A 12,587-nucleotide genomic window follows, 5' to 3' on the forward strand; every position below is an offset into this window, starting at 1 on the left:
ATTCAGATTTAGAACTAGGTGGACTAGGTTCAGGATGCCTCCTCTTTCTTCTCAAAGCTCTTTCGAAATAGTCGTCAAACTCCAAGATATTTGCACTCATATGTTATGAACTTCGAGTCATAAACTAGTACCTAAAACAAAGCAACCAAAACAAAACGAAATCAGAAAACAAAACAAAAACAAAAACAAATAAAAACACATGGCATTACTAGGGGAACATTAGCAATTTTGCTAATCACCGGCAACGGTGCCAAAATTTGATGTGAAATAATCCAACACTCAAATTAAAACCCTATGATTGTAGTATATGTAAGTAGAGATCATTTTAGGCCAGGGATTAGAAGGGATGCTAATCTACTCAATCTAAACTTTAAAACACTTAACTAGACTCAAAAATAGCAAACTAGACTCTTATGACTCGAAACTGACCAAATTGACTCAAAACAGCAAAACTAAGTTAAAAGGACTCAAAACAGACTCTAGGGAGTGATTTGGACGAATTTAAGATTATGAAGACTCAAAACACTAAATTAGACAGATTTGAACTCAATTAACTAAACTAAGACACCAAATAAGAACTAAGATGAATTCAATGGTGAAAGGCTAGTTAAAGGGCCCTTCTCCACACATGAACATATGCAACATAAATCGATTTCCAGTATTGTTCCTTTAAACCATGAATGACAACCCCCTAAATTAATCGTGAATGCACAAATTAACTCTCAGATTTCCCTAAATTCATTGAATTGAATGGACGGATAGGAGCATATTTATGCGACTTAATTGGCTTGTTCTCGTGCTTTTACATTGTGTTTCTTTAGTTATTTTAGTGTTTAAAGTCACTTTTGTGTGTTTTCAGATTCTAAGGCCAAAGTGTGCAAAATGATGTAATTTGGAGCCTTTTGGAGCAAAAGGAATGGATGAATTGAAGACTTGAAGAAACGAAGGATTCCTAATCAATGAAGGATTCCTAATTGAAGATGGATTCCTAATCACATGAGGATTCCTAGAAGAACAAGGATTCCTACTTGAAGTAGGAAAGTTAAGCCAAGGTTTCCTATTTTGGTTTGACCTTTCCTAATTCTAAAAGTCCTTATGTTCCAGCCACTTTGAAGACTTCATATGCACTTGAGGACACAAAACAAAGGCCTTAGAACCCTTAGGGACCTTTGCTGCACTTTTCCCAATCTTCCATTCCCTTGCCGTGCAAGGAAGCCCATCTCCCATCAGTTTTAGGACACTTAGACCTTCCTAAAGTCCTTGCCGCACACACCTTGCCCATTCCTCTTCCTTGCCGTGCAAGGGAGAGGGTTGTTTCCTGATTCCATGTAGTTAAACACCTTCCTTTTATGTTAAAATCCTATGCCGTACCTTTTAGCCAATTTCCCTTAGTTTTCTGATTTGATTTCCTATTTCTAGAAGCTTTTGACTTAAATTCTGATTACCTAAATAACCTAGGGTTTTAATTCCTGAAACCCTTTAAATAAACTCTCTTTTGCAACCACAAAATCAGCCATTCATTCACCATTCACACCAGAAATCATCCACCATTCTCTACCACATCCATACTTCACCATTCATCATATTTTATGTCTAGAAACAACCCTTGCCATCCCCTACATCCATCCTAACCTTAATTCCATCCTTCTACATCATCCATAACTCTCCAAACTCACCCCCAACCCTTGTGCCGCAGCAAAGGAGAGGAAGAAGAAGTGCTTGAAGGTTCTAGTTGTTTAACATTAAATCGTTGGAGTATTTAGGTGTTCTCTTTCTTATATTTACAATGTATAAATCTGTTTTCCTTTGTTTTGTGAACATGAGGAACTAAGCCTTTTTGGCTAGGGGGCTATTCAATACCATGATTATGCTTGCAAGATGAATTGATTACTTCTAATTGTTATTTCATGAATTGTGAATGCAATTTGCTTAACCGTTTGATTGATGACTTATTTTTGTGTGTTGATTAAGGTGGCCAACTTAGTTTTTATGCAGGAATTTGAAGCTAAAATATAAGGAAGTTTCACCTAATAGTTACAACCTTATATTTACAAGTAGTGGAGGTCGCTTATAAACGATCGTGTTAAGTGAATTCTTGGCAAACGTTTCATGCTTTTCATAGTAAAAATTGCCTCGTCAATGCTTATAGTTTTCATGAAGCTTAATGATCTTTGATTGTATCTTTATTGTGCTTTTCACGTAAGGGACTTTTAGATAATGTTTTGAGTTGTTGCATGTGCATTCCCATCCAATTCAATAACTTAAGGAAGACTTGAAGGTTAAAAAAGTGCTATCACAGTTAACCTAGGGCGTTGAGATTCATGGTTTATTGAAAGAAGCAATTGGAAATCAAATTTGAATGCAAGTGTATCATGTGTGGAGAAGAATCCTCTAGTTACCCCATATCTCATCAATTCACCTAATTTTGTTTAAGAATCTGTTTACATTGTTCTTGTTTTAATTTACTTATTTTCGTCCAAAATCAACCCCACCTTATTCTTTGAGTCATATTAGTTAGAACTTATCTTAGATTATGTTTTTAAGTGTTTTAAGTCATTAGAAAACCAAATTTCGTCCAAGTTTGTGTTAGAGTCCAAAACTGCCCAAAAAGTGTTTTTAAGGCAGTTTTGAGTGTTTTTGTGCTGTTTTGAGTCTTTTGGTTTGTTTTAATGTTTTAGAGTTTAGTTTTGCATTCTTTGAGTCTAGTTTAGTGTTTTAAACTTTGTTTTACATATTTGAGTCAGTTTAGAGTGTTTTAGCAATCCTTCCTAATCCCCGGTTTAAGAACGATCCCTACTTATCCATACTACAATTGTCAACAAGAGGGTTTAATTTGTGTGTTTAGTTATTTTACGCATCATGGACAATGCATCGCAATCAAATTATTCTTCTCAAGTTCCCTATATGAACAGCATGATAAAGATACATTCAAAGATCATTAATTTCCATGCAAATCATAAGCATTGACAAGGCTATCATAACTATGAACTGCATGATACTCCAGCCAAGAATCTACTTAACACGATTGTGACTAGCAATCTTCACTACTTTTAATTATAAGTTCCTAACGATTAGGTGAAAGTCCCTTATAATCTAGCATTGTGCCCTAGCACCTCAATTTGCGGTCCCAGTCGCGCAAGCTGTCCTTGGCTCTGGCCAAGCCGCACTGATGCGAAAATTAACTTAACACACATGGGATTAGGATGAATTGCTAACCTACTCTAAAATGACTCAAAAACACAAAAATAAACTTAAAAACACTTAACTAGACTCTAATGACTTAAAACAGGCTTAAAAGACTAAAAACAGCTTAAAATAACTTAATAGACTCAAACTAGACACTAGGAATGACTTTGGATGAAAATTGATTTAGCTTGACTCAAAACACTTAAAAACACAAACTAAGACAGATTCTAACTAATTTGACACACTAAAGTAAAGGGGATTGGGTTTTGGACGAATTTTAAGTAAAAGCAAGTAATTAAAGACTTAAGACAAATTTAGCACGAATTTGGGATAAATGGAGGGGCGATAGGCTAGCTGGAGGGTTCTTCTCCACACATGACACACTTGCATACAAAACAATTTCCAGTTACTTTTCCAATAAACCATGAATCTCAACACCCCAGATTAACCGTGAACAGCACTAATTAACCCTCAGATTTTCCTTAAGTCATTGAATTGGACAGATAACGAATTGGCAACCCAAATTATTCTTCAAAAGTTCCCTACATGAACAGCATAATAGAGATACAATCAAAGATCAATAAGCTTTAGGAAAATCATAAGGATTGACAAAGCATTCGTAACTATGATGATCATGATACTTCTGCTAGGAATCCACTTAACACGATTGTGACTAGCAACCTCCACTACTTATGAATACAAGTTCATAATGATTAGGTGAAACTCCCTTGTATTCTAGCATCAAATTCATGCATGCAAACTAAGTATGCATCCTTAATCCACAAACAAGAATAAGTTATCAATCAAACAGTTAAGTAAATTGCATTCATGATTCATAGAATGACAACCGGAAGTAATCAATTCATATTGCAAATACGTTCATGGCTTTGAATTTCCCCCTAGCTAAAACGAGTTTAGGCTCTCATGTTCACAAAACAAAGATACATAGATTTAGACATTGAAAACAAATGATTGAAAACACCTAAAAACGTTCCAGCAATCCAACTTGAATGCCAAGCGCATCCAAGGGTCCTCCTTCTTCTCTTTGTTGCAGCACAAAGGTTGGGTGAAGGTTTGAGTGGTGGTTTGTATGGGAAAATGGCTGAAAGTATGTATGGTGGTGAATGGTTGAAAGAATGTGTTGATGGATGCGGCAAAGGTATTTCTGAGTGGATTTATGATGAATGATGGATGGTATGATGATCCTCCCCAATGCTGTGACAAGGACTTTAAATAACCCTCCAAAGTATGTCAAAACCCTAGGGAATTAAGGCTAAGGTGCGGCAGAATTAAAGGGAAAGAGAAAAGAAAGTTTTAATTATTTTAAGAGGATTTTAATTCTAAGTCCACAAGGAAAAGGCTATGTAAAAGTCAGAAATCCAAAGGGAATAAGGATAAGATATGCGGCAAGGATCTTTAGAGAAAGGGAAAGTGGTTTATGGCAAAAAATAGGAAAGGGAATGGTCTCCCTTGTGCGGCAAGGAAGAGGGAGTAAAGGGAAAGTTGCGGTAAGTCATTAGGGCTGGGATTTAGGTATCCCAAAGTGTCCTAGAGAAGAAGGAAAAGGTTTTACATGGTTTAGGAATAGGGAAACATGGCAAGGGGAATTGCTGCACAAGGAGGGACAAAGAGGGGACAAAGGGGAAACAAGGCGCCACCTTTGTAGGAATAGGTTGAATTGTGTCTTTTCTTGTCTTCCAAGCTTCCATTCTGACTTCTCTTGACTTCAAGCCTCTTTAGGTCTTCAATTTTGTCCATCCACCTTCCTCCATTCATATGTTATCCATTCCATGCCCAAAACTACTCCAAAATGCACTTTCTTGTTACTTTAGGCCTTTGGACCTACAAACACACAAAAATAGCTTAAAATACTAAAATAACTATGAACTAAGAACATAAATGCAAGAAAACAAGCTAACTAAGTTGCACAAATATGCTCCTATCAAATTCCCCCACACTTAGCTTTTGCTAGTCCTCGAGAAAAACAAAATAAACAAAACAACCAAAAGATAACCTAGACCTTCCAACATTTGCCTCAGGGATTTCCAATGAAACATGACATGCCAAAAATCACTACTCACATGAATTTTAGCAATCCTTACCCTTGAGCATACACTTAATCATAGTCACCACTTACTAGGTCGCACTTAATCAATTAAAACAACATTTTGAATGTAGTAACATGCCTTAGAGAATTCCCTCAATTCCTCACCGGATATACTCTCTATTTTCACACAGATTTCTGACTACACTCCCTATACTAGGTATATGTGAGAAGGTTGATGTAAACATGAAAACTAGTACTCACATATGTTTTTAAACAAAGAAGGCAATTTATAGAATTATTAATCCATGTATATATATATATATATATGATCTCATGAACAGAATGCTACTACTTAGAAGCGAGAACTAGGGATTCCATATGCTCATACCAATTCCAAACTCCGCAGATTGAAACACATAACACCCAAGATAGAAGTCAAAGGGTTGTAATGGGGCTAAGGTATTGGCTGACAAAGAAGGGTAAGGGTAGACAAACGTTCTTAAAGCAATAGTGAGCAAAATAATGAAATTGACACTTAGAATTCACTTTTGAATGCAAAAATCCACTTTAAACACAAACGAAAGATTCACAAAACACTTAGGGCCAGATTCACACTTTGGACCCTTTCTTCAACAACCAACACTTGTGAGCTCATTCTCACTTATTTTTAACCCTTTTTCTTTCTTTTCTACACACTTTTTCTTTTCTTTTTCTTTTTCCACGTTTTTTTTCTTTTTCTTTCTTTTGTTGGAAATAACCTTCCCCCACATTTGTTTTCTGCATAATGTTGATCAAATTGAATCCTCTTTAAGTCATGCTCCACTATACTTCAAGAACAAGGATATGGATAATCCTATTCTAGGCTAGGTAAGGATAATGTGGCTAACAAATAAAATAGGCTAAATAAGGCTCAAAGGGGTTAAACCTATAAAACAAAAACATGGGATGAAGGCTTTTTGGCTCTGGTGGTAACTACTAAACAACTTCATCTTGTTATATGTTATGCACTCAATTTTAAGCTTTGACTGAAACGGGCATGAGTTCTAGTATTTGAAACTATAATGATGAAAACGCATTCTAAGTAGCAACCAAGCAAAGAATAATGATATCATGCAATGACTTGGAAAACAAGAATGCACAGATTAATAACTCTCCAAATAATGTTTAGGCTCAAGTCTCTCAGGGTTGTAGCGTTAATTTGAGTTTCTTCCTTCAAGCATGGTACAAAAACTGATTTTTTTTCCTTTGTGATTACATGTGAATTCGTAAACATCAACTACAACCAAGTGTTAACCAAAGGCATATCAAACTTCCATCCCTGCTTGTAACTTTCTTTAACAGTCATGTAATTAAAAACCAAATCCTCATCATTGTGTTGGAAGGTATCCTAAGACACAAACACACAAAAACGACTCTTTTTGGTATTTTTCAAAACATTTTTCAAATTTTTCTTTCTTTTTCTGTTATATGACCCAAAAACACTTCAAAACACACTAAAAACACTTAAAAACACTGAGTAACAACATTAGAAGTGAAAGGTGATAGAATCCCATGAATTTTCATAAAATAAAATAAAACACTTATTTACCCCCCACACTTAAATCAAACATTGTCCTCAATATTTCAAACATAGACTCACACAAAAGCAAGCAAACAACACAATTAACAATCATGATAAACATGGCAAAATAAATGCAGTAAAGAGAAGGGTTTAGGAACGCAAATCTGAGTTTGGAATGAGAATTCCATTGTTCTCTAATTGAATGCATGGGTTGCCTCCCAAGAAGTGCTTGCTTTAACGTCTTGCAACCGGATGAAGACCTCTATTTAGACTTAATTGGAGCTCACGGCATGGAGGGGAATGTCTTCCACCACATGCTCCTCAAAAAGGTTGTAGTAAGGCTTCAAATGGTGCCTATTCACTTTGAATTCTTGGTTGCTCTTGAAACTTTGGATTTAGACTGCACCATAGGGAAAAACATTAGTAATAACAAAAGGGCCAATCCATTTAGAACGTAACTTACCAGGAAACAAACAAAGGCGGGAGTTGAAAAGCAACACTTTCTGCCCTATCAAGAATGTCTTGCAACGAATCATCTTGTTATGGAATGCCTTAGTCTTTTCTTTGTAAATTCGAGCATTCTCATACGCCTCGTGTCTAATCTCTTCAAGTTCATTCAATTGAAGTTTCCTATGAATGCCAGCTGCATCTATGTCCATATTGAATGTCTTGACAGCCCAATGTGCCTTGTGCTCTAATTCCACGGGAAGATGGCATGGTTTGCCATAGATGAGCCGAAATGGGGACATGCCAATGGGTGTTTTGTAAGTGGTACGATATGCCCACAGTGCATCATCCAAACGCAAGCTCCAATCTTTCCTAGTTGGTCCCATGGTGTTCTCTCAAATTTGCTTGATTTCCCTATTCGAAACCTCGGCTTGGCCACTTATTTGGGGATGATAAGGTGTTGCAACCTTATGTGTGACATTATATTTCTTGAGCAGCGCCTCAATGGTTCGATTGCAAAAATGAGACCCTCCATCACTTATTAGAACTCGTGGCATGCTAAACCTTGCAAAGATGTTAGTTTTAATGAAATTTGCAACCACTTTAGAATCATTAGTACAGGTGGCTTTTGCTTCCACCCATTTCGACACATAATCCACAGCAAGGAAAATATAAAGGAAACGATGTGAAGAAGGAAAAGGACCCATGAAATCAATACCCCAAACATCAAAGATTTCGACAACAAGTATGGATGTTCGCAGCATTTGGTCTCTTTGACCTATATTTCCTGTTCTTGGGCAACGATCACAAGTCATACAAAAAGTTCTAGCATCTTTAAAGATAGTAGGCCAATAAAATCCACATTCTAGAACTTTATGTGCTGTGCGTTTCGGGCCAAAATGGCCACCACATGCTTATGTATGAGAAAAGCTTAAAATTGAATGAAACTCAGATTCATGCACACACCTACGTACAATCTGATTAGAGCAATATTTCCACAAATATGGGTCATCCTAAACATACAAACGTGCATCATTTTTAAGTTTATCATGTTGGTGCTCGTTTGAGCCAACCCGCATTGATGCGAAAATTAACTTAACACACAAATTAAACCCTCTTATTGACAATTGTAGTAAAGATGTAAGTAGGGATCGTTCTGGACCGGGGATTAGGAGGGATTGCTAACCTACTCTAAACTGACTCAAAAACACAAAAATGAACTCAAAAACACTTAACTAGACTCTAATGACTCAAAACAGGCTTAAAAGACTCAAAACAGCTTAAAACAACTAAATAGACTCAAACTAGACACTAGGAATGACTTTGGATGAAAATGGTTTAGCTTGACTCAAAACACTTAAAAACACAAACTAAGACAGATTCTAACTAATTTGACACACTAATGTAAAGGGGATTGGGTTTTGGACGAATTATAAGTAAAAACAAGTAATTAAAGACTTAAGACAGATTTAGCACGAATTTGGGATAAATGGATGGGTGATAGGCTAGCTAGAGGGTTCTTCTCCACACATGACACACTTGCATACAAAACAATTTCTAGTTGCTTTTCCAATAAACCATGAATCTCAACACCCCAAATTAACCGTGAACAACACTAATTAACCCTCAGATTTTCCTTAAGTCATTGAATTGGACAGATAACGCATCGGCAACCCAAATTATTCTTCAAAAGTTCCTTACATGAACAACATAATAAAGATACAATCAAAGATCATTAAGCTTTATGAAAATCATAAGCAATGACAAAGCATTCGTAACTATGATGAGCATGATACTCCTACTAGGAATCCACTTAACACGATTGTGACTAGCAACCCCCACTATTTATGAATACAAGTTCATAACAATTAGGTTAAACTCCCTTGTATTCTAGCATCAAAAACTAAGTATGCATCCTTAATCCACAAACAAGAATAAGTTATCAATCAAACAGTTAAGTAAATTGCATTCACGATTCATAGAATCGCAACTGGAAGTAATCAATTCATATTGCAAATATGTTCATGGCTTTGAATTTCCCCCTAGCTAAAACGAGTTTAGCCTCTCATGTTCACAAAACAAAGATACATAGATTTAGACATTGAAAACAAAAGATTGAAAACACCTAAAAACATTCCAGCAATCCAACTTGAATGGGAAGCACGTCCAAGGGTCCTCCTTCTTCTCTTTGTTGCGGCACAAGGGTTGGGTGAAGGTTTGAGTGGTGGTTTGTATGGGAGAATGGCTGAAAGTATGTATGGTGGTGAATGGTTGAAAGAACGTGTTGATGGATGCGGAAAAGGTATTTCTGAATGGATTTATGATGAATGATGGATCGTATGATGATCCTCCCCAAGGATGCGACAAGGACTTTAAATAACTCCCAAAGTATGTCAAAACCCTAGGGAATTAAGGCTAAGGTGCGGCAGAATTAAAAGGAAAGAGAAAGGAAAGTTTTAATTATTTTAGGAGGATTTTAATTCTAAGTCCACAAGGAAAAGGCTATGTAAAAGTCAGAAATCCAAAGGGAATAAGGATATGATATGCGGAAAGGATCTTTAGAGAAAGGGAAAGTGGTTTATGGCAGAAAATGGGAAAATGAATGGTCTCCGTTGTGCGGCAAGGAAGAGGGAGTAAACGGAAAGTTGCGGTAAGTCATTAGGGTTGGGATGTAGGTATCCCAAAGTGTCCTAGAGAAGAAGGAAAAGGTTTTACATGGTTTAGGAATAGGGAAACATGGCAAGGGGAATTGCTGCACATGGAGGGACAAAGAGGGGACAAAGGGGAGACAAGGCGCCACCTTTGTAGGAATAGGTTGAATTGTGTCTTTGCTTGTCTTCCAAGCTTCCATTTTGACTTCTCTTGACTTCTAGCCTCTTTTGTCTTCAATTTCGTCCATCCACCTTCCTCCATTCATATGTTATCCATTCCATGCCAAAAACTGCTCCAAAAAGCTCCAAAATGCACTTTCTTGCTACTTTAGCCCTTTGGACCTACAAACACACGAAAATAGCTTAAAATACTAAAATAACTATGAACTAACAACATAAATGCAAGAAAACAAGCTAACTAAGTCACATAAATATGCTCCTATCACGCACTACCCCGACAGCTGCCCCGTGACAACATTATCCAAGAAGAAGACAAGGAAAATTAAATTTTTCTTACCTCAGTGTGGCACGAAGAAGACGAATAAAGCAACGAAAGATGGTCCTTTGCACGGGCAAGATGTAGAAGATTACTAGAGGAGGGGGAACAAATATCCTCTAAGCTCTCGCTTTCTTGTAGGGTAGAATAAATCGCTCTCCAAAGTTGATTTAATAACCCACTTAAGGTGGACTTAAATAGGCTTTGAGAGAAATTTATTTCCCTTTCCTATAATGATCTAATTTCCTATTAAAGAAGGAATCAACATCAAAATATGAAACAGTCCTACTTTCCTAAAGCAAGAAGATCTCTACACCTGCTGCCCTTTCATATGAGCAGCCCAACAGGTGTAGGGGCATTTGTGGAGCCAAAAATAATCACAATGTGTACTTTTGGGTAGAAAAGGACAAAACTAGCCTCGAGGCACACCGGGATTCCTACGTGCGAGCAGCGGGCAATCATCCCTCAACCAAGTCAAAAGTACCCAAAATAGGTAACAATTCAAAACCTATTTCATCCATCCTCATCAGATCCTCTCCACAAGGTAACTCCCAAATCTTTCCCCTTTTATTATATTAATTACTTAATCAATTAGGCAATTATTCTATTAATTGGCTAATTAATTAGTTAATTATTCAATTATTCCCAATTGAATACAAATCAAGAACCTAGCCCACAAAAGGAGCCAAGTGGCCAATCATCTCTCACCCAAGGAGGTCAGGCACACCCCTATAAATATTACCTCATTCTTTCCAAAACTCAATTCCAATTCTCTTGCTAAAATTCTCTAAATTCTCCAAACACTTTTTCCTCAAAATTCTAACTTTGACATCGGAGATTCTTCGGTCAAAGCACCTCCCATTCATCGTGGGCACATGAGGGTTTTGGCCTTGACCTAAGATGTTATTTGTTTTGTAGATGCAGTTTTGTCCAAGATCAAAGAGGAAGAAATTTGCATCCACAATCTATTCTTTAACGAAGAAGATATTTTCATTGATATTTTCAACTACAATCGAATATAAACATCATATCCTGGTTTCTTTTGGTCCAATACATCTTCATCAAAGCCAGTCACACTTGACCACTAAGAATAGAGTTTTCTTGGTTTTCCATGTGATACCACGTCAGTGTCATATACACATGGCTGTGGGGCCGGTGTTGTGTGTGCATATGTGTGACATATGCGATATTTTAGTATCAACGACCTAGCTGCTAATCAAAATTTAGGTTGTGGAACAATCAGAAAACTAGTACTGTAGGGGAAATTGAGAGAGAAAATTTTTAGGCCTTAAACCATAATTTCAGTCTTAAAACTTCAAACCTTAGGACTTTTTACAGAAGAGATTCAAGAGCCAGGGATAAAAACAAAGAAAAAGAAAGGATGACGAAGCTACATTCTTCAAGGGCTAAAACATTCAACAAGCATGGAAACTGAGGCTTCGGAATAGTGTGTCAAAAGCGAGTTGACACGCATGAGGCCGCCGAAAACAGAAGATAAAACAGTCGAGTTCGTCCGTCCTTGTGCTTGGCTAGAACCAATATTAGTTGCTGAGGTATTTGAGGAAAGGGTTAGATCCTTTTGGGTCCGCTTCTTCATCTCGTCACTCCTTATGTCTATCAGCCCAGACATGACTAAATATCTTCTTCACAAATATATTCAAATGACAAAAGTGCAAAGAGCAAAGAAATATAAAAATCTTCAACAAACTCTTCTGAAATTAGAAAGTGGAATATTGGAAGCTTGATATTTGGAAGAACTAGATATTGTGGAAGATAGGAATTTAGCAAGGTTTATATAAGAAAGTATGCACACAACATCCGAGATAGAAAACCACAGAAAGCTTAGCTAATGGTATTACAATTTTAAAAGGAGTGACATAGAAATCAAAAACTGTGGGGGCATTTCCAGGGTGCTAGATATTAAATATACTTTCGTAAATCATAATTTAATCTCAGAAGGTGGTGAGAAACGCATAGTTTATAGCTTTGCCTCATTTTTATTTGTCTCCCCCGACACATCAAAAAATTTAAAATAACCAAAAGTTAAATGAAGATTAAATTATCATTGTTAATGCACAAAACTGGGTTGACTTTTGAACAACAAAAAGTGTTAAAGTATGACCTTAGCAAGGTTGCGTTGATCACCAAGTGTAAGTAATATGTAAAAAGTGATAGAGATAGGGAAGTAAACACAAGATA

At 36.6% G+C, this 12,587-nt stretch overlaps 1 protein-coding gene across 1 annotated transcript; it reads right to left on the bottom strand.

Annotated features, from left to right (window-relative positions):
* Positions 1-7,189: 7,189 nt before the first annotated feature.
* On the bottom strand, positions 7,190-7,627 carry LOC139196082 (uncharacterized). The gene is made up of 2 exons (XM_070821745.1): positions 7,258-7,627; positions 7,190-7,194 (listed from the first exon to the last, which is right to left on the bottom strand). The coding sequence occupies exons 1-2, from the start codon at positions 7,625-7,627 to the stop codon at positions 7,190-7,192; spliced, it is 375 nt and encodes a 124-aa protein (XP_070677846.1).
* Between the last annotated feature and the right edge of the window lie 4,960 nt (positions 7,628-12,587).

The sequence above is a fragment of the Malus domestica genome, chromosome 05, assembly GCF_042453785.1.
Source record: "Malus domestica chromosome 05, GDT2T_hap1".
NCBI lineage: Eukaryota > Viridiplantae > Streptophyta > Magnoliopsida > Rosales > Rosaceae > Malus > Malus domestica.

Excerpts from the sequence above, each read along its gene's own strand:
- LOC139196082 (XM_070821745.1), bottom strand. The coding sequence starts at position 7,627 with ATGGGACCAACTAGGAAAGATTGGAGCTTGCGTTTGGATGATGCACTG.